This window comes from Orussus abietinus, unplaced genomic scaffold, assembly GCF_000612105.2.
Source record: "Orussus abietinus isolate OABI.00-Male unplaced genomic scaffold, Oabi_2.0 scaffold3, whole genome shotgun sequence".
NCBI lineage: Eukaryota > Metazoa > Arthropoda > Insecta > Hymenoptera > Orussidae > Orussus > Orussus abietinus.
In genome coordinates, this window is record NW_019395984.1 from 3,129,711 (window position 1) to 3,152,129 (window position 22,419).

The following is a 22,419-nucleotide window of genomic DNA, read 5'->3' on the forward strand; positions in this document are numbered from 1 at the left end:
GGGTGCGAAATTGTTTTACACGCGGAGTTTTCTCGGGTGTCATCCACAGGTCGCGCCGCCTCGGAACTTTCCTTTTCACCGCATAGAGTCTGATATTAATACATTCCATTACCGCAAATAATGACCAGCTGAAGAGCCCTCTTCAAGGCGCTGATGAATTCAGGACCAGGACCCTGCTCCCGGCGTCGCCATTTAATTTAATACATATATATACATGCCTCCCGAAGGGCGCGGTAGATATCGCCCCCAACAGGTTGAGGATATCCAACGGCAAATAAAGGATCTCCCGGAGCATTAAAGTGAAAAATGAAAATAGGAGGAGCGGAAAGGAAGCGAGAGGGACTGCGTTTCAAATTTCACGTCCCCACCTCTCGAGCATTCTTGCGCGTCACAATTTTCAATTAATTAATTAATTAATTAATTCCATCCCGGGACCTAAGCTGTCGGGTGAGCGTCTCCTCGCGGGAATTCGTACTTGGCCTTGATGAGGACCTGGTGGGAGGGAAATCCAGGACGAGGAGCCTTGGACTCGAAATCACGGACTCCTGGCCCCGGGGGATGAAAAAACGGAGAACCAAGGATTTTCGGAGAATTGAACGGAACGGAACAACCGAGAAGAGGTGCCAGGACCGCAGATGAGAGCTCGGATGCAACTGGTGACACCGACGTAGAGGGTGCATCCCGGTGCATCCCTATATCATTCCTATATCATCGCCATCGTGAGCTGCATCCATTATCGTCGGTTCGGAGACTAAGGGAATTTATTGGGGAAGTTTATTTTTAAAATGTCTGACTTCTGAACCGACTGACAGGGGGTATCGTGGCGAGCGATGGGGAGGATATGAAAAATACAGAACGGGGAAAAGGGGAAAGATTTCCCTCGGTTACGAGATCGCGACGTTCGACTCGTCGAGAGTCGATGCATCAGAAGGGCGACGCGCCTCCACCGTGGGAAGCTGTCGGACAAATTAAAACGTCGTGTATTCTTTTCATCGTCCTCTTCTTGTCTTCTGTGGCACCTCCTGGGAGGAGGTCCTCCGAGAGCAAATGCTGTTGCAGGCTGCAGCCACGCGTGCGCACTCACCGTAATCAAAGTGTCTGACGTTTGATCGATCGTGGCCCTCGGTTCCTGCGAGACTCGAGATCGGGAAACCTTAAATTGTACGACCTGTCGGGGGACCCGCCGGATTCTCTATGACCTGACTCATAAACGGGGTATAAATTGCTTGACGAAATCATGACCCGGCCTGAAATTCCAGGGGCGAACTAATTCTACCCCGGGATATCGTTCCCCGGCGACGTCCTCCCAAAATTTCTCTCGCCAAATTCCGAGCCAACCGATCTCTATAACCGATTTCATAAAACGAAGACGGAGCTAAAAATTACCCTAACCGAGTAATTCGAATTCGACGCAGAGATATGTTAATAATTTCATATAAAATGGGAATAAATTCGTATAAAGTCAGGACCAGGGCTCAAATTCTGGGGACCGATTAATCCTTGACATGGGCATAGAAGGACGTCTTCGAGTCGGTCTCGCTTCTCCAAAACGTCCTCGAATTTCCAGCCATTTCAACCAGTTCGTCAGGGTGCGACGCCATGTCACCGGCGTCGCCCGATGAGCGCGAAACGTGATTATTAGCGACGCTCTTTCGCGAGGGACAGCTTTTGCGCCGAGTGGTGAACGGTCGACGCAATTAGGGAAGGCGCTTCGCACGCCGTTCCCGAGGTTCATCTTTTATTCATGTGCGAATGGCCCCCCGCCCCCGCCGCCTTTTCCGCCAAGATTAAAACTAAAGCACGGCTCTTTGCGCGTGCAGCGAAAACGACCGCGGGCTAAGCCCTATCAGCTGGTCGGCGTTCGCCATTAGTGCTGGTCCAGATCGCGGGACCAAGACCAAACCAAGATGGCCGCCCATTACCGAGGAAGCGGCATGCTCCTCGGATCGCCGACATTAATCCAACCTTCCTTCTCGTTCCAGGCTGAGGACGGAGAATCATGGCGGAGCCTGGTGCCCAAAGAACCAAATCACCACCGAGCCCAAGGAATGGCTGGAGATCGATCTTCGCAAAGTTCACATGATCACCGCCACCGGTACCCAGGGAAGATTCGGCAATGGCGTTGGTGTCGAATATGCTGAGGCTTACCTGTTGGAGTACTGGAGACCTCACCTCGGCAAGTGGGTGCGGTACAGGGACGTGAAAGGTGAAGAGGTAGGTAGATGTAACCGTGTTTTGTATTAATTTACGGCGCAGACTTTTTGGAAAATCTGCAATCAGTAATTTTGATTTCAATGTCAATTCTGCCCCATGGTTTAAAAAATTCGAAAATTGATGTACAAGAGAAATTGATTTGGAAGCGAAGCGTTAAGTCGGGAAAGGCAGAATTGGAATGACTTCCCGGATTTGGTTTGGAAATAAATTTCGTGATTTTTCGAGACAATGTGGGGGAAGTTTTGGGGAGCTGGGGCGACCAGGGGGGTCCGAAGAGTTCGAAGGGGCATAAAACCCCCCCAATTAACGCCGACTCGTTACAAACGATCGCCGAGGAGGCGAAGCGCGTCCGCGCATAACCCACCCCTGGGGTGAGGCCAGAAATACTTTCGACTTTAACTCCTTCTTCNGGGGGGCGGGGTTTAATCGCCGTGAAAAATCCTGTTAAGATCCTCCTTTACGACTCTTCGAAATTGGCCTCTTAAAATCCCGGAGAACGAAGCGAAGCAAGGCCGATAAGTATTATTAGGAAGACCCCTCCTACTCTGAACGAGACTCGAAATATCGACGAGTTTCGATCGAGGAAATAAAAGTAATGAATAAAAAGTGTGACGTCCCCGTACGCAGGACGACCCGTAAAAGAAGCCGTAAAACGAGATCCGTTAAACGATCGCAAATCGGATTGTATTAATTGTCATTGGACGTTAAGTCTCCTCCTTCCCCCGGAATCAGGATTTTTTCAGACGCGAAGGAGATCCCATTGGCAATTGTACTTTGGATAGAAAAACTGAGATATAGAGATTTATATCGATTTATATCCAAAATGGAGGTTTAAGGCCGGCCACATCGGCAACGAGGGCATTGCCCGGCGCCATTCATTGATACGCAGAAGTGTACGCAAACCATCCTCGTATCATGATTTATGACATAATCCTCTCCCTGAGAACGCATACGCGTGTGCGTATGTGTCCGCAAGTGCGACTGTACACGCGGAAACGGGATCCGAGTGTAAGAGCGAGGGGCAACATAACCTCTTCTGATGGCGCGACCCTTTGGGATCTCTTTGCGTCTTCAGACGCGAAATCTGGCTTTAGCGAGGTCCCGAAATAGCGTCGACTCTTGGATCCGACTTGCCACTCGTGCACTCGGGATCGTACCTAAAATAATAATTCAATTTACGATTAAAGTGGCAAGCCAGGGTTCCTTATTATTTCCGGAGGCTCTTTGTGAGCGTTGGCCATCTTGCGCGAGAATTGCTCAAAGACTTCCCAGTGGAGAAAAATTACAGATGGGATTTTCTTAGGTGTGTTCCTCTAAGCTGCTTAGCCGAAATATCCGGCCTAGTTTCGAGACTCTGGAACCCGGATTCGGTGGACTGCTTCGGGTTCTCCATTGAAACTTACGCTTCTTTCGCTGGACTCTCCGAGTCTCTTCCGAAGTACCTCGGTACCTTCGCTAAGGTACTTAGATTTCCCTCTCTACCACGGTATTCTCAATTGTTAAACTCTACCTCCCTTCCTTTGACATCTACCCGTTCCGAATTTCACGAACGTGAAAATGCAAAATTAATATTAAAAATCCAATTTAATTAAACCTCGTCCACCTCTCCCGAACTGCCTCCTCCTCGCGGATGTAAAGTGCATAATTAACGTTAACAATCCAGTTTAATTAAAATGAGCCGCGCGGGTAATTCAAATGCGGTATCGCCCATTCATTTTTCGGCATCCATTTTAATTCCGCAGATTCCGCGCCGCGCTCGCTTCGGGGAACCGGCTCGTAAGCTCGTAATTTCCATACGCGGAATCCGCGGGATATCTTTCCGCATCTATCCGCGAGTTCCTTTGACCGGCCTCGGCTTTTTACCGACGCGATCTCTTTCCGGCTGACAGAAGATGCATTTATTGCCCTTCGTCGAAAGCTCGCTGACGCACTTCCACAGGCGGAAGTGCCGGCGTTATTTACAAGCGGAAGGCCTCTTTTCCGCTCTTTATTGCGAGCCCGCCGAGCCAATTCGCGAAACGAAGCGCCGGAGATGGCGCGCTTTCGGAAAAAGCGAACCCCCTGGCCGGAAAGGTAAACTTTCTCGGATTTATCGTTCCCCTAGACTTCCGCGAAGTCCCGATAAATATACTCGACTTTGCACGGGTCTGATGGATATGTCTCGAGTTGATTCAGCTTAGAACCCCGAAGAGAAGTACGGTACTTCTGGTCCCACTCGGCACTGAATCATCCGCGAAGAGCTACAGGAGGGCGCTTTGGAAAATAATTGAAGACCCCGAAAAATAAATTTGCGAAACGGCTTATCGCGACTCCGTTCGACCAGGCTCGACGGGAAATAATAAATAAATGGAACGCAGCCGCGTGTTAATTTTTATCGGCGCGGAAAGGCGGTATTTACCGAGCCGTAGGAGCACTTTCCTGCTCCGCGGAGGGAATTCGGAGAAATACCGAAAACTGAAATCTGCAAAAATTCCTCCTCGTCCCGGCAACTCGAAATGGTCTTCCTACCTTCTGGCCCGACGCAGCGAAATGCCGTCCGCGTTACGCATCGAGGGTCAGGAGCAACATTTGAAAGGCCGGAAAAAGACTCGGCCGAAGCGCAAATCCCGAAATACGGAAAACCGACGGACTCACCCTTTTGGAATAACAAAGCGAGAGATGAACCCTCGATGGGCGCAACAATGGGGCCGCTCGACGACGTGTACCCATTATTCGAGGCAATCCGTGCGAACTCGCGGGACCGACTATTCGCGGAAGGAGGAGATTTTTCCATTAATTTCCATGTCGCCGCGATATGCTAGCCCGAGTTCGACGAGACTCAGAAAACGCGATACCAGTCGCGGCGCCATGACAAGTCCCTGAAAATGAGCGATATTTAGAATTTTCGAAGGAAGGACCAGATTTTTCTTTCCTCTGATTTGCATGCCCCTGTGATAAAGTCGCGCGACAGTCGCGGCCCGCGATACGAGTTTCGAGCCCGTGATAATAATCGTCGGCGGAGCGGGAGGAAGTCGGCGTACGTGGCGAGCTACTTCACGAGCAGCTTCAAAAGACCGCCAGTGGTAATTAAGGCTTGAGGCGCGGCCAAAAGCTCTCCTTTTCCGAAAGTCGAGGAAGAGGGGAGCCGACGTTAATAATAAATAGCGAGCGCGAAAAAGCGACGCGCGGCAACGGGCCGGCTCTCATTAGCCCTCGGGACTCCTCCCTATGGGTCCATCGACTCCGGGAATTAAATGCGCTTCGTGGAATCGAGTAAATTTGGCCACCACCGACCGGAAACGAACGCGAACTGGGTCCCCCTTCCGGCGATCCGGCCCTCCTCTCCGGAGAACCGGAACCACGAGGCTCTCTTCCGGAGCGAAGAGATCTCGACGCGGTCCAGATCCTCCGATCCCTTGAACGTAGACCATGATATATAAAGTAGAGGATGTAATAATAAAAGAATAAAAGCAACGATTTATACGAGGAAATATCGCGCTACGATATCATCAAGACCACCTCAGGAAGTGGGGAAAAAATGGACGCAGTCCTGTGAAGGGAGAAACGGAGAAAAATTGGGAAAAATTAAGGATAAGGGGGAGAACTTTACCAGGTATTTCCCTCTTCGACATCCGACCGGATTCGTTCGTTACTTAACCCGTTTACCCGGCGTAATCAGCCCGTGATAGCGAGTCCAGGTCGGCGACTTGATGGAGTGTAATTGCCGGCCACGGGTCCTGATTTCAGGTCTATCGCGTATGGTAATGCCTCGACGCCTGGTCCTTCGGAAATAAGAGCGGCAATTTCCAGGTGGAGATCACAGGGGTGAATGATTGGCCGAGGGGGGAGGCCCGGGAAAAGGGAGGAAAAAGGAGCGCTCGATCGGGCCGCCATTGGGCGGTCACGCGAGAGCGTTTCCTCGCAACCTCCTGGTTCCCGGCGCAGAAAAACGCCGTGAAAATCCGATAATAACGGGCCGAGAGGAAAAAGCCGTGCGTGAGAGGGAGCGGAATGCGTGCGGAATCGCACGCGACGTCCCTGCCTTTCCATCCATCTTTGATACATCGTGATCGCGCACATTTATGCGGCCAGGGACGCCGAGGGGCCGAGGCGAGGTAATGATGGAAAGCTTCCGCAAAGGGGGCTCGAAATGTCAAATAAGAAAAGGGGGACGCGCGTTCTAGATATCCCTGATAGATACGGCCCGCGCCCCGCGATGCGTCGCCAAGAAAAGAGATATTAAAAAGCCCGAAAGTCGCGCGCGCCGCCGAGTCGTGATGGAGCGTCCTCTTCGGGAGCCAAGATGGCGCGTTCCCGATAAATCCGCTTTATGCATCTAGATTCTGCAAAAAAACCGGCCGATCGTAACTTATGGACTTCTCCGACTCGCGTATCCTTCACTTAGGATGGCGCTTGCGTTTGCTCGAATTTTTCAAGGGCTCCGACGACCCTCCCTAGGTCCCGCGATTCAGCTTGTTTCGGCTAGAGAGGGCCAAGAATTACAAGCTCCTTGTCGTAGCTCCATGCAAATCGGATGGGCAGCCAGCCAACTTCCGGTATCATCCCCGGCTCGCCATCTCAGAGGGGATCTTCGATCGAGGCCCTTCGAAAGGCCCCTAATAAAGCCATTGCGCACTTCCCAGCAATATTTTCCCTTGGTCCATGAAGTTCAATTGGTATCAAGGGGCGATGACGTAACGACTCCCCAGCCAGGGTTATACCGTCTCACGACGTGTAAAAGATCCGTATTAACCTTACATTCTCTGGCGGCGGTGGTATCGTCGTTCGCCATATTGGACGCGTGCAGACCGTCCGGTGCAGACACTTTTACAATGCCCTGGTGACGGCTCGAGTTTCTATACGTATATATAAAAAGGGGAAACGACAGACCCCCCGAGGAGACGTCGTTCCGCTTTGGCCGATAGGAAATAACGTCGCCGATATAAGGCAGTCGGTCGTTAAAATCTTCAGGTGGCGACGCCATTAAATCACGCGCGGCCTCTTCCGCTAGATGGCTCCCGTTGCAGGGTCCCGAACAACCCCCGGTAATTACTGGCTACTTAGCGCGCATACACGTCGAAGATAGTTCAGAAAGGGAGATTATAAAGTGGCCGGAACGTGGATATCAGTTGTAAAGTCGGCGCGGAGGGAGTGGGACTCGAAGTTATGGCTCATTATGTTATGCAGATATCGGAAGCCAAGAGCCGCGGCCGGGCGTGTAAAAGGTTTTTTTCCCTCTCGGTACACTGGACCACGATAATGGCGCGCACTAAGTACCGCTATAAAGGAGCGGACCTGGCGTCAAAGTGGAATTGAAAATTCAGAAATTGAAAGTCCACGTGTCCTCGATGCCCGAGTCCGGCGATTCGCCTCCTGGCGAGACCCTCGCGCTTCCCTGATTGCTCCTTTCATGGGGAGAAAAGGGGAGAAAAGGGAAGAAAATGGGGAAAAAGTGGGAAAAAAATGGGGGACGGCGTTTTTCAGCCTCCGGCATTGTTCCCGGGGTAGACGGGCACCCCATCCCGCGTTTCCTGTCGGGCCCTGAAAATCGCACCCTCCCGGACACTCCGCGGAGGATCAGTAAGGGTTTACTGCCGTTCCGAACCGTCGCGCCCCTCCCCCGCATTTCCGGAGCTGCAGGTGGGTAATGAAAAGTAATACCCCGAAATTCCGTGAAATATACACCCGTCTCACAATCCTGACCCCCCGTAAGCCGTCGGACAAGCTCGGCTCGTTACAGCCACCGCGGGGTGGGGGTGGTCCTGAAGGGGTGGCCCCAGGTGTACCGAAACGAGGAAGAATCGACCCCACCTCGAAACACCACCATGGAATCCACGAAAAATGAAATTCCCTTGTAATTTCTACGTGTTAAAGAAATTCGGAAATTAAATCTCGACTTTAAATTTCACCCCCCTGGGGGCAGCGTGCCGTGACGAATAATCCCCTCCTGGGGGGAAAAATCCCCTCGCACGAGTGGACGTGAAAAGAGGTCGGCGATACACCTCGGGGGTGATTTCTGTCACCGGAGGGTTGCGTGAGCGGAGGGCCGCGGAAGCGCGGGGGCGACGACGGACGTCGCGACGTCGGCCACGTCGACGGTGTGGCGCGACGTGGAGAGCGTGTCGGCGACATCGGGAACGTGAACGGAATGTCGTGCCGGCCGCAAAACGTCCGTCACGCGACTAGGTTGCACCCTTTGGGGCCTCTTGGGTGCTCACCTGCACCCTGCACCCCTGTATCTAGACCATCTTGGTCTTGCATCCTCTAGACATGCCCCGTTGCACTTTTTGCCTCTTTGCAATTTTTTACGGGACCGACTTTGCTCGTCACCAGCTGGAACTCCACCTCGCGTGACCCTCCATTCTCCTCGGCTATTTTATTCATAAGCCTACAAAACGGAATCAATATTGGGAGGCTCGCTCTGCTTACATTTCGGAATGCCTCCCCCAGCCTCTGGGAGGGACGGGAGGGGAATCCGACGAGCGTTTAACGCGCCGGGGGTGGAATGCTTCCCGAAGAAGGAGTGCCCAGGGGTGAATTATTTACCACCAGTTACGCGAGCTCCTCGATAAACCGACACGTTACCCCCCGGTGTCGCGGTCGCGGAAAGGGGCATCGATTGGGGACCCTGGGGATTATCGGTGTACCGATCGCCGATTGATTCGGGGTGGGTGGTGTCCTGCAGATTCTGTGTACTCGGGGGTGAGATTCGGGAAGAAGGGCAATCGCGATACCTACCTCGGGAAAATGACTCGTCTCCTTTCTAAGCAATTAACGAATTAACCTCTGGTTTTTTTACCTCGTTCCAGGTGATAAAGGGCAACTCCAACACCTACCTGGAGTCCAAGCACGAGTTGGACCCTCCACTTTGGGCGAGCAAAATTCGCTTTCTGCCGTACAGCTACCACAGGCGTACCGTCTGCATGAGAGTCGAACTCTACGGATGCTATTGGAGCGGTGGGTTAATTAAAAATTATATACCATCGCTGTGAAGATTTTTATCACGTAACTGATCCTTTGAGTTTGAACTTTTAGCGTTCGGTTCCTTATAAGAAATTTGCGTTCAGTTCCCGAAGGAATTAAAAATCATTTCTCTCGGGGCAGGGTCGACAGGTAGAGCTTAATGCTTCGTTCGCACGATATCTTTGAGTTCCTACGAAAACTGGATTTAAATGTTCGAGGCAAATGGGATTATTTCCAATATCCTCCAGAGCGGCAAAACAGTCGAGCTCTTCATCCGCTCGTCGTCACGCGACTTGAAAATCGCCTTTCCCGATGGAACGTTAACAGGCAATGCTTAATGCCTTATTCATGCGCCTTTTATTTCCTACGAGACATCGATTTACCTGGAGCCTCGTAAATCGCTGTCGTCCCTCCACCAGACGTGCATTTCGCGTCCGAGCGAAGCGAAATGAGTGCCCCTGGAATGATACCATTGTCGCCCAGTGATTTGCACTCGTAATGTGCAAACTACCGAGTTCTGAATTTTTCCTGGAACGGGAAACGCCGAGAGTGGTTATCTTCCAGTTATCGGCGCCTTTTTTCCGGGGCTTAACCAAGCGCACGGTACGTAAGGGCGGAAAAGGGACTCAATGGATCGCAAGGCGAGCAGGGATGGAGATTTTCGGATTCGTGCGAGATATCCCTTGCTGAAAATCGCTTTTCCACGTTAACTGGCAGCCGAGTGGTTCATGGGTTATTCATGTGCCGCCTTTTATTTGTCTACGAAACATCGATTCCTCGAGGATGCCGGGATCGAGGGCGGGGGCTCGAGATCCTTTTGATGTCCCTAGAAAGCCTTGGGAGGGAAATCAATCTCCAGAGATCAGCGGGAAGGATTCTCGAGGTCGTCGAACGATGGAATATCGAGCCCTTCCTCGTCAACTTGTTGCTCCTTGTCGGCTCGTCCTGGATTTCCGGATATCCTGGATTAGTGACTTTTTTTTTGTTCCTTTCCTTATTGATATGGATAAATTTGCCGGTACTGGGCTTATTTTTATTTTTATCTGTCGCGGATTCCAGATGGCGTCGTCTCCTATTCTATGCCCCAGGGAGATAAAAGGGGCAACGAATGGGAATTCTTCGATGCTACCTACGATGGCCACTGGGATGGCGACCTGCGCAGAGGACTTGGACAACTGACCGATGGGAGAACTGGACCTGACAACTTCAAGATGGGATACCTTCACGATCGTGGCCAAGGCTGGGTCGGCTGGAGGAATGACACCAGGTTCGGTCAGCCCGTCGAGATCAGGTTCGAGTTCGACCGCGTTCGAGAGTTCTCCGCGGTTCACATATACTGCAACAATCAATTCACAAAAGATGTCCAGGTGAGCTCACTTTTTCCGGAAAAGAATTCCGGAATTCGTTCTCCAACTTGATGGTTGAAAAATCCAGGATGTACTTTCCAAGATTTCCTCTCATAAATTCTACTTTTCGAGTTTTACTAAAATGAAAATGAACAAGTTTCGTTACCTCGTCGGATTGCCCTGCCTCGTCTTTCACGATCCGATTTTTCTTCTTCAATTTCATCGATTCCATTACGTTTAATTCGGTTCGTTAACGCATGACGCAGAGTGCGACACTCTGCACTTCCTGAATCGGAAAAGATATCGCTCTCCGGATGGATAAATATCCGTGGTGGAGGCGCTTCCGCTTGGTTCGGTGTCTCGTATCCAAGGTATAGGACAGCCCGCGGAATACTTAAGCAGCAGCAGGCAGCCAACCATCCGAGGAGCGATCAACAGGCTTACCGACACGAACACCACGACGAGGAGGCAGCGTCGCGACGGCGCTCCTCGTCGTCTCCTTTTCACCGTCCTCCAGGACGAGTCGCGACGTCTTCCCCGCGTGCTGCTCTCCGTCCCCGCTTGATTGAATATTCCACTCAACGCTTTATCAAGGGAACGCCCGCCGAATCCCAATACACCCAACTTCGCCGTGGCACCTCGCAGCCAGCCGACACGTTTTGATACCGACATCCACTACCGCTTCATTGGCATTATTCCATTATATCCGTCCCCCTCTTCTCCGCGTCTCGATTCCGCATCTCTTCCGACAGCTCGAGTGATTCCTCCGACGTCTCCAAGAAAATCCCCCGGTGACGTCCATTTTTTTTCTATTAACCCTCCCACGACGAGCAAGAAAATTCCCACGCGGGAAAAATGACATTTGCACGTTTAGCAAAGGAAAAATGGTTGCAATGAAAAAGTGTCATCCCGGAAAGAAAGAGTATCTAGTCGTCCCGATATGGCGCGTCGCTGCAGCTGGAAATGCATTTAGGCGAGATCGAATTATTGCGAGGTCGTTCTTCGCGTCCGTTTCGATTCCCATAATTTCCGGACCGGCCAGGTCGGTCTCGCGATCCCGGGGATACACTTTCGATAATGTCATGTCGGCTCACCTGCGAGCTCTCCCAACGCATCGTCGGGTGCATCCGCGCGCTGCACTCGCGAATAGTCCGTCCGACTTTCGCGAGACCGCATCGCTGCATCGCCGGTGCATCGTGGATATATCGCGGATATATCGCGGGTATATCGCGACGGGGTGGAGGCGCGATGCCCCCGGATATTGACGGTGTCCAAACTCATAACCGGTGCACAGCGGCGCGTGCATTCCATTAAATGCAAAACCTATGCATTCTGGACCAGGTACTTCCGCGGCCCTATCGGAGCCGCCTCTAAACCGCCGCGTCCTGAGGTACATAGACGAACCCGAAACGACCCTGGCTGCTAAATGACTGAATTTAATTACTGGACGATTCGTCGCAAAACCGAGCGATACCCTATCGCGATGCGCCGTGAGTGCATAGAAATTCGAAGCGTCATCGGATGCACCCGGGGCGGCGGAATCATGCAAGTTAGGAATCGGCTAACTCATTTACTCAAGGATCAAAGCTGCCGCCTCAGTAATGACTCACTCATCCGAGTTATTGTCAGACTGGAGTCGTCCGAAATTGTTATCAACGATTATGCATACCGCGCGCGAGTTTGCCGGAACTTCGGATGACTTTCGGGGGTGGGCGCAATAATGGACAATTATGCTAATTCGGCCAATCGGGGGATTGACTCCGACATGCACTTTATCTCCAAGAAAAGACGCTCGTTATCGCAGGGGAGTGCAGAATTATGCGCACCCCATGAATAGGAAATTTAATAATCCCTTCATTTTTCCCCGAATTCGAGGACACTCTTCCTCCCTGGAATAATTCTCCCTTATCGTTCTTCTTATCATTTACTTAACATCCCGGATGTCCTGGTCTTTTTCCGCTGCCATGTCGATTTCACGCCATGTCCCATCTCCTCTCGATTCGGGGACCGGGACTCCTGGTGCATCTCAACCCCCTTCCGTCCTCCTTCACATATTATTATATCGGATAAATAGGGCCTCTGCCTGCGTCTGACTCGCGCACAAATATTCCCAACCCGTTTCAATCGCACACCGCAGCCGAACCGAGGATCTTTTCGACGGTCTCCACCCTCTGCCATCACAAACGAATTCGGATATGCCCCTTTCCCCGGAATATTGACGTATCGCTGCCTGCCAGCGGAAAATTTTATACATGAACTCGAGCGCAGTTTCCCTGATATCGCGTAAGGACCTCCGCCTCTCTTTATCAGCTTCCGCGAGTCACGTCAAAAGGAAACCGCAGTTAAAAAAATTAATCATACGTGGAGAGAATTTTTTTGTTAATATACCCCACTAGGTGAATAATTCGAATTTTCCGTTAAATACTCATAAATACGGCTACCTAATTTATTGTATATTTAATTAATTATAAATTCACTGGAATACAATAACATGGCTATTTTGAGTTTTCTGATAAATTTTCATTAAGATCCACAGAATTTTAGGATTTTTACGGCCGTGAATTTTACGGGGCGACCAAAGGGGGATGTTCCCAAAAATGTGTATGACACAGGTGGGGAATAATCCGAATTGCGCAGGTACACCTGGAGCAGAGGGGGACGCAAAAGCCCCCGTGTAAACCGATATCATCTGCCGCGGGATTGAGGACTTTTTTCCGTGTCGCGTATAATATTATACGATCTCGCGGCGCGGTTTTGTCGCGTGACGTAGACGCGTTTTGGGGGTTGGCGAATTTCCTTTTAATTATTTAATGCCCGACCAGTCGAGGGATGAAAGAGAGCCTGAAATCCAGAGGGCGAAGACTTTCCGTGAGATCGGCAAATTCGATATCGATCGCGGCCATTTCGATTCGGGCTGGGGGGTGTATTTCAGCCCGACTTTTCTCTCGGTAAAAGGCGAATAAGAGAGGAAGTTCCTGGGGGCGGCTGGGCTCTCCTCTTCGGATAACACCCCTGATTTATAACCGGATCATATACCCCATCAAACTTTAAAGACATATTAAACTTTTATAACGTCTATGGAAATCGCGAAACCCCACCCCCTCACCTGGAATCCTGCACCGAAAGGCTTGCAAAGAGCACCCATGTGCTCGGGAAATTTATTCTCTTCAGGGTCGACATTCCATCTCACTTCCATCGATCGCATCGATCAATTTCAATCGCAACGCGCCCTTCGAATATTTATTACATAGCGTGGCCGATCAGGTCCCACTCATTCAAGTTCCTCGATGACGGAACCCGATATACAAACTCGTGATAGTACCTCAGAATGTGTAGAGTGCTACTGAGTGGGCTGAAAAAGATTTTAGAAATTTTCATTCGTACATTGATAAGGTGGAAATTAAATTTCCAGGTGTTCTCCCACGTGGACATTCTCTTCAGCATCGGCGGCAAGTATTACACCGGGGAGCCCATCACGTACACATACATGGAGGACAAGATCTTCGAGACTTCTCGCAACATCACGATAAAGCTGCATCACCGAGTCGGGAAATTTGTGAAGCTTCGACTTCACTTTTCGGCACGGTGGATCATGATCAGCGAGGTCACTTTCGATTCCGGTGAGTCAATTTCACTTTTTTTTTCCTCCGTTTATTTGTTTTCCGTGAAATTTTGTTTATCGCGCGTCTTGTTCCGCGATTCTGCATTTGACGTAGACCGGTGCAGGGAGAAGCGTCGCCGGTATATGAAACGCGTCGGGACGCCGGAAGCGTCGGCAGGATTTTTCCTCTTTACAGGATCCGTCGTTTCATTTCGATTCGGAGTCTGCCAATGCCTCTCGTAGCCGTCCGTCAATCAGGGAAAAATAAACCCGGCGCAGTTTAAAATTGATATACAGTAATTGACAATAGCTTATTGAGGATCTGTCAGCCGGTGATTTAAATTAAGCAATACTCGTCCGAGGGGATGCCTCTCCCTTCCTCTCGGGCATTTATCAGGACATGGAAGGAAGAACAAAGCCAATCTCTCCGCAATTCCCGGACACGCGCAAAATATATTCCCCATGAAAAAAATCACAATGCCAAGAATGATCGATTAATAAAAAGTCTCCTAAGATATACGCCTCTAAAACGAACCAACAAAACTTCATTTACTGGACCGAATCATTTTCTTCGGGTGCAGAGAAAAGTCAGACTGCAAAAATTTCATGTACCTCAGAGCGCAGGAATATCATTCCATTTCTTTTCCTTGTCTTCCTCTGAAATTCGCCCTCTCCAATTTCCCTTTCCTTCTCCCGAATATCGGGAGAAAGTATCAAAGGAAGCCCATCAAAACATCCGGCGGAGCTTTGGGGGAGTTAATTGAATGTGTGCAAGCGTTACGAGGTAAACCCGGGAAATATGCCGATTAATGTGCGAGGGATACCATCATGCGAGGGGGACCGAGAGGGCGCGATGGGGCGATGCGGGAGACCGAGCGAGAGGGTGACAGGGTACTCGGCCTTTGTGCCGGGCACGTCGGTACCAGAACAGAGGAAGAGGAAGCGAGCGCGTGATAGCATACGAGGAGAGAGGACCAGCCTCGTTCAGACAGTTGCTAATGACGCTTCATCCAGTCTACTTCGTCCAGGGGCTACCCGGGGTATCCCTGGACCAGCACTACCCCCACACCCCCTCGGGAACACCCCTGGTCCCCAGCAAATATCGATATCACATTTCATGGCCGGGATATCTCTTTCATTTTTCACCCGGCCAAATTTCAGCCCTGTCGATGCGCCCTCGAAGGCCGCGATTATTCCGCTCCGTATTCCGCATTCCGTCCGCCGCCATTGTTGCGGCCCATGTTGGCCAGACGCCATTACAGCGCTCCGACGAGATCCACGTCAATTCCTAAATCCCGATATTCAGGAATGGTAAAGAGGTTCTCCAATTAATCCGACCTCGTTTGAGCGGCTCCGATTTTTTATTCCCATTTCCATTTTCATTTCCCTGCTTCGGCATTTTATATCATTTTATTCGCGCATTTCTTGCGTTCGCTTTATTATATAATCGCGCTTCACGTAGTATGTTTTAACCGGGTGCCAAAGTTTTGTAGATCTTGACATTTTGGAAAGGGAAAGCTTGATCTGGGTAGTCGAAGGGTTTCGATTTGAGGGACGGAATCTTTTCGTATTTATTTTCCCGGAGTGCATTTCGCGGGCTTCTTTGGACGCACATTTTTCTCGGGTCTTATCAGAGTGCGTCAAGTCTGCGGTGTTTAAAAAGTCTCTTATTTCTTTTCTCTTTTCCTCCTTTCACCGGGCTCCGTTCTTCCGTTGCCATTCGACACTTCCAGACGGGAGTCAGGGGTCTAAGACGACGCTTGCCGGAAAAGGGCGCAAAATCGAAATTCTTACCCGACGCCCTTTTCAATGCGTCGCGACGCCTCGAGTGGCGAGGTGGTTTTAATTGGATCGACTTTCTAGTTTTCTTTTTTTTTTTTCGCCCCGCCAATGCGACCTCTCGACGAGCCGAGAGGGCTTCTTCAAAAGTCAACCGCATCCCACCGTGCGAACTTCGCCCGAAAGGAAAACACCCCGAATGGTGCACTCCATTCAACTGCGCCCCTCGTCGCGAAAAATTGCATATTATACCGCTGCATGATTTATGAAAAAGTGCCCCCCTAAACCGAAATTGCTCCCCGAGTTCCCTCTGACGGTGTCCCTCAAATATCCTGATAAAACGAGCCCCGGCGCGATTATGCATCGTTATGCCCTCGGCCGTGTTATTACGACATTCAGGAAAACGATGACACGGCAGGACCGTAAAGATTTTGACTACTTGTAAGCGGTTAAATTTTGCTCAAATGTATGTAATTACACGGCCCAGAGCCGGATGCGAACGGTCCACGGTCATTTGACTAAATCCCGCTGAATGGTCCCGGTGCATCTCGAATGCGTTTGAAGGGAGGCTGCAGGTCCAGCGGGGCCATGCTGCCAAATTGAATTCTAATCACCCCGGATCATGTTGGAGTGATCGCGACCCCTAAAATTCCCCGAAAAAAATTCTGCACGTTTCTGATCCAACAAAAAGTTCAATTAAATTAAAAGACCCCAAAATAGGCAGTGAACAGTGGCCCCGGTGCATCTGGGGTGCATCGATGCGCCCATGTCACAAAATTGGATCCCGGTCGTCCTAAACCTAATTGACATGATTTTCTGGATCGAGGGACGTCTCGAAATTGTCTCGAGGAGATACCTCGACGACCCATCTCGGTGTTCGTTGAAAAATAAATGAAAAAATTGCGAAACGTGAAGAAGGGAAAGTGGAAACGGTTGCAGAGCGTGCAGAGGGTTGCCCTCGAAATGAAGTTCACGGTAGATTTCCATTCCGAGCGGTAAATCAAAGGGCTTAAAATTGGCATGGAAGGCGTGCCTGAGATCAAGGAGCACGTTAGTTGCATTTGACGACGAGCGTCAGCTGCAACTGCATGTGCAGGGACGACGCGGCGAAGGTCGCCGCGAGTTCTCGTCCGGGATCCGTTAATGTAACTTGACATTGACGGATAAAGAGACGACTCGGTGGACACGCGAAACCGTGTCGCGTCTTCCTGGCCTGAAATCGTCTTTCACGTCCAATTGCTTCCAGGCCGGCTGCTCGACGTTAATTGGTTCTCCATTTTTTTATTTCACTTTTCACCCCACTCCCCCCAAGCTTTGCATTTAAATTAAATGTTTCTCGGTAATCTTCGCACATTTGTATTCCGAGTATTCGTAGGGAGGAATTTTTTTTCTCCTGAAAAGGAAACTGCACCCAGCTGCAACCGCAATATCCGCAGGTGGTCTTCCTCGCTCCCGTTTCTGCGAGTAGACCCGCGATATCGACGACGGAACGCACCGTTCCAGCTTCTAAGTATATTTAAAAAGTTTCCTTGGCCGAAAAGAGGAGGAAAGGGACCCGAGGAACTTTTTCACCGCGCATTTCCTGGAGAAATTACGACTCTCCCTCTCGTTTCCTCTCCTTTTCCCGACCTCGTCGAGATATATGAAGGCTTACGTGCAACCCGGGGTGTTCCCGCCCCCAGGGTGTCGAAAACCCGGAAACGAGCAACTAGGGCCGGGGAATCCGAAATCTGCCCGCGGAATGATGATTGAAAAAATGCCAGATAATTAATTCCTGAGTCGATCGTCCCGTACATACTATTCGCAGCACCGTTGCTGCATTATTGCTCATGCTCGGCGGTTCGACCTCGGGTGCATTCCCGGGTCATACCGGGTGAGCATATTTCCCGAACAGTTCCAGTGCACCGGTACACGGAACAGAGGGAGCCGTAAATACGCCAGACGTATTCTTCCACCAGGGAGGAGTACATACGAAACATTCAACATATCAAGCGCGTAATGCCGGTACATAGAGTTCTGGCATTCCCGGCGAGTTTCCGGAGGGCGAGGATAGGAGGGAAGGCGAGCGAGGGCGAGAAAACGCGAAAGGCAGGCAGGGAGAGCGAGAGATCCATAGGTGGCCACCCCTAGGGTCCAGGACCGTAGGTAGCACAAAACGCCGAGACGCAGTCTACGAGAAAGCTTGTCGGAGGAAAAGGTTCCGCCATAGCACCTGACACCTACAACCCCCGCGACCACGGGCCCACCCCATACCCATGGCCACCCCTTTCGGTTTACTCGCGCCGTGCAAAGAATGTTTAATATCAGATTTCATACGCGCCGGGGGTTGGGCAGGGATGGTTCCCGGCACGTAAAAGCCGATATCAAACACGACGACAGCTTTGTTTCCTCCGGATAATCCTGTCGGGAATTCACGGACGCATACCGCGCCTCCCTCACCCCCGAGCCCTAACGGGGTGGAGGAAGCGACTCTCCGATTTTTTTCCCTCCTTCCTTTGCCCGAGACCACCGCGCAAACGAGACGGAACGACCCCCTACACGGTTCGCGTTTACCCCTTTTACCCCTGTACTCCACCCCCTGAGGGTAGACCTGCGGTGAACGCGACGCCCGAGGACCCTAATGACTACGGGGGTGGGATTCGTGTTTCGAGGAATCTCGGTTGTTTCGCGCCTCCCCCATCGATTTTCGGGACGATGCTCCTTTCGGGTCGCTGGATTCCCGAGGGATGGTTGTTGCTCCTTGAAACTCACGGAATCGAGGACGCCACAGGGAACGAGAAGAGAACCAAGGCGCCTTGATCCTTGAATATCACCAAGGATCTGAAAATGGTACCGCACCTGAAATTTCAATTTTCTCAACATCCTTGGAATCAGCTGTTCCCCCGAATGCTAGAAAATTGACAACAGGCGAGGGGAATATTTGTTGAATTAAAGAAATTTTCTTTTTCAGACTCAGCCCATGGAAACTTCACCCCTGAAGACGCGCCCTCCACCGAGGCGCCGGTCCAGAGCGACGTCTTCGTGGAGAAAAATGGCGCCGCGGAGGGAGAGCTTCCGGTCTCCACGGCGAAGCACGACGACCCGACATACATGGCGGTGGTCATAGGTGTACTGACGGCGGTGATTTTATTATTGGCCGTGGCGATATTTCTGATAGTATCCCGGCATAGGCAGCGCAAGTGCTTCGCGAGCCCCATGACAGGGAAGGCACCCTCTCACCTGGGCTCCACCTGCGCCACCGTGGAAAAGGGCGCCGCCCTGATGGCGTACACCCTCGAGGACGACGAGAGGTGAGATCTCCCCGTTTAATCTTCGATATTCGCCTCCCTTTTCCCCTCCGAGGAAAACTTCCGCTCGGGCGGGACCAACAATGCCGGCGGCCGGCCAACTTTTCTCGCCCAACTTTTCGCCCGGCTCCTCGGACGTTTACTTCCTTTATGAATTTCCCCGACCCCGTTTTCCCGGGGAAAATGGCACCGGCGAATTGGCGCCGGCATTTCTGCGGGGACGTTTCCGCCATGACGTGGCCCGGTACCTCTTCTTACGATACAGGGATGCCGGGGGGATCCGTGCTCTTCCAGGAATCCCAGGGAGGCGGGAACGAAGGAAAGCCGTGATTTGTGGAAAATTAGTTCCGGAAAATTTCCCGAGTTCAACTTCTCGCTATACCTGTTCACGTGTGCGAGGTCGAGGGGACCGTCGACGACATAAACGAGCCATGTAACCAATATCGGGAAAGTCTGACTATATCCCGAAGTTACCACTCCTCCTCGCATGCGAGTATGGCTAGGGTGATTATCATAAAGAATGCAGGAAGACGCAAGTACATTATGGAGTGCCACTTCCCTGGCGTGCCATTATAATCAGTCACGAAGTCACCGAGTTATGCTAGTCGACGGTAGATCACACAGGGCCCTATCGATGGCGTGAACCTATTGAGACCAGACTTAGAAATGACAGAATATCTAACAATAAAATAAAATCGGACCTAACCCCTGAAGGTACTTCAGGGTATTTTTTAGGATTCCTCAGGGTGCTCGAGATCCAATATCGTCACCTTATCAAGTAGAGTGCGATATCGGTTCCTATTAATTCCTCGTCCCGAAAATTCCAATTTAATGTTCATAATTAACGCCAGGAAGTATTGAAGATGATTTTATACCAGAGGGTCTCAAAATTTCCATTCTTCAGGTACGCCGGCGGCTCCTTGCCCACTCTGCCTCGCGACCTGGGCAATCGGCTCCTGGACATCGTGAAGCTGGACGACTACCAGGAACCGTATCAGGCCCTGAAATACGCTCCGTACTACAGTTACAGTACCGTCGTTATGGAGATGAAAGACATGATGCTCAACAGCAAGGGCACCAACATCAATCACTCAGGTATGCGCCTCTCGGACGCAGACGCGCATGCACCTACCAGGGTGCACGCCGACGTAGCTATCTGCCAACAAAGCGTTCGCCTAACCGCAATCAATATCCTTCGGCTATATCTCGTCCGTTCGCTCCTTCAGCCGTGTACGCGAACGGTGCCGTTGACACATCCTACGATTATGCCGTTCCGGAACTGGGCACGGTGCCGCTGTTGAATCCCGAGGGAAGCAGCAGGACCGGGACCAGCGACCAGGAGAGCGTCTTCTCCAAGAGCTCCGCGCGCAGCACCAAGACCGACGACAAGAAGGTACACCTGTTATCCATAGCACATTCTACACCGATCTCTAAAACTGGATTACCGATGCTAGATAAAAAAATCCCGGAAAAAATCTAGAAAATGCCCACAATATGAAGTCAAGCTTCGATTTGGCGAGAATCGAGTGAAATGGATATGGGTGGTTCCTCTATAAAAAATCTGGGCACTCCGCTCCGGAGGATTATTTCGTAGTAACGAGATCCTCCAGCAGCGGGGTCGCAGGATTCCGGGCTTGCGAGCGATGACTCCGGGAACAAGTGCTGCACACGCGTTAATCATTGAGGAGTACTCCACCTCGGCGGGGTCGGAGGGTCTCTCGTAAATACGAGCCGCCCTCGGGATCGAGCTGAACTATGGCGCAGCCAGGGCCGCACGTACGGCGCCGGCCCTCCGGGGGAGGATTCCCAATTAATAATTCAAATCAATACGCCAGAACGAGTGCGGACCGTTTCGAGGGTAGATATATCTCCCACGGGTCCTCCGGATGTTCTCTTATTCCGAGAAACAGATGCCGGGAACCGATGCAACAGCCCCTCCGCGTCGAGTGGGAACGTGTTCGCACATAGCCGGGAAAGGGGTGAGTTCCAGGGGCTCCGCGCGCTGCATATCAAGGACCGACTCGCAGATCCCATCGGAGTGGAAGCAGGATTATACGAGTCTTCAAATGGCGTCTTCGGAATTACATGGAGTGACATATTGCGACAAAGGTCCTGCGGACCGCCCAGATCTCGAAAAGGCGCCATCGGCAAGGAATATCGTTAAAAAGGATGTTGCATCCCTCTCTGATGATTCAATTCCACCCCATGGACCTGGTCAGCGGTCTCCCGGGGTCCTCCCCTAGAGAACCAAACGATTAACGGTCATCGAATTAACGGCCGCAACGTGGCAAAACCTCCAAAGGCACCCTGATGACCAGTCAACCCTTTCGCGTCCACCCCATCCTGGAATGTGGAGCGTGCTCCCACCCTCGGCTGGCCAGACGGCGATGATTGTCCCGGAGGAAATGACCTAATCCCCTGATCGGGGTGACTTTATGGCGGCTTGTTGTATAGGGTCCCTTTGTTGGGCACAACCGAATGGCCCGAAGGTTCTGAATCATTGAACGATTGATACCACTCTTCGGCATCCTCGTCAAGGTATCACCGGCAGCCTGTGTAGCAGGTTCTTTTAGAGTCTTTGGAATATCCTTCGATCTTCCGCGTCGATTTTCAGGATTTTGGCGCAATCGCGATCGTTGGTAAGTCCTGGTCCAGTTGTCCCGGTACCACGGGTTCCCCACACAATTCTGGCCTGGTGACCACCCCGACCACTGCAAACGCGTGCCATCAGCGTTTCGGAAGGTATCCAGGTCTCGCCGATCGGCATTCATTGTTCCGGGAGGGCCGTCGTTAGTCGGCACCCGGGGGAATGAATTCCGACACAATGGCCCGGGGACGTGAAGGCCCGGGACGCGAGATTGCTCGTCCACGTCCGGGCGGCTGCGACTGATGGACGTCTGACGGGATCACTCGAAACAGTCAAAACATGTCATCCATCGAATAACAACCAGCCTGCCCTTGACGCTTAACCGCGATCGCACCCCCGCAGCCGTAAACCCTCGAAATCGAGCACGGTTACGACGCCGCACGCCGGAATGACTTTCGGTCCTTTGACGTCCCGCGATGGGCGCCAGGAAACGTTTCGTTCGTATCGAACCCTGCCCTGCCAATGACAGCGTAGCCCTCCTATTCAATCCTTCTCTGATGAGAATTTCATCCACCAAACGTGGGACGTGCGCCAAATCTGCCTACCGAATGGGGCTAATCGGTCATTCCGGGAACGGCTCCTGATCTGGTCGATGCTGGTGAT

The 22,419-nt window shown here is 51.5% G+C and overlaps 1 protein-coding gene across 1 annotated transcript in view; it reads left to right on the forward strand.

Annotated features, from left to right (window-relative positions):
- Nucleotides 1-22,419, forward strand: part of LOC105699177 (discoidin domain-containing receptor 2) — an 83,697-nt gene that overhangs the window by 43,030 nt on the left and 18,248 nt on the right. Inside the window, exons 4-10 of the mRNA XM_012423977.1 lie at nt 1,983-2,214; nt 9,003-9,150; nt 10,216-10,523; nt 13,915-14,122; nt 18,833-19,172; nt 20,074-20,264; nt 20,396-20,562. Coding sequence (XP_012279400.1) covers nt 1,983-2,214; nt 9,003-9,150; nt 10,216-10,523; nt 13,915-14,122; nt 18,833-19,172; nt 20,074-20,264; nt 20,396-20,562 — 1,594 coding nt within the window. The remainder of the gene's footprint in view (nt 1-1,982; nt 2,215-9,002; nt 9,151-10,215; nt 10,524-13,914; nt 14,123-18,832; nt 19,173-20,073; nt 20,265-20,395; nt 20,563-22,419) is intronic.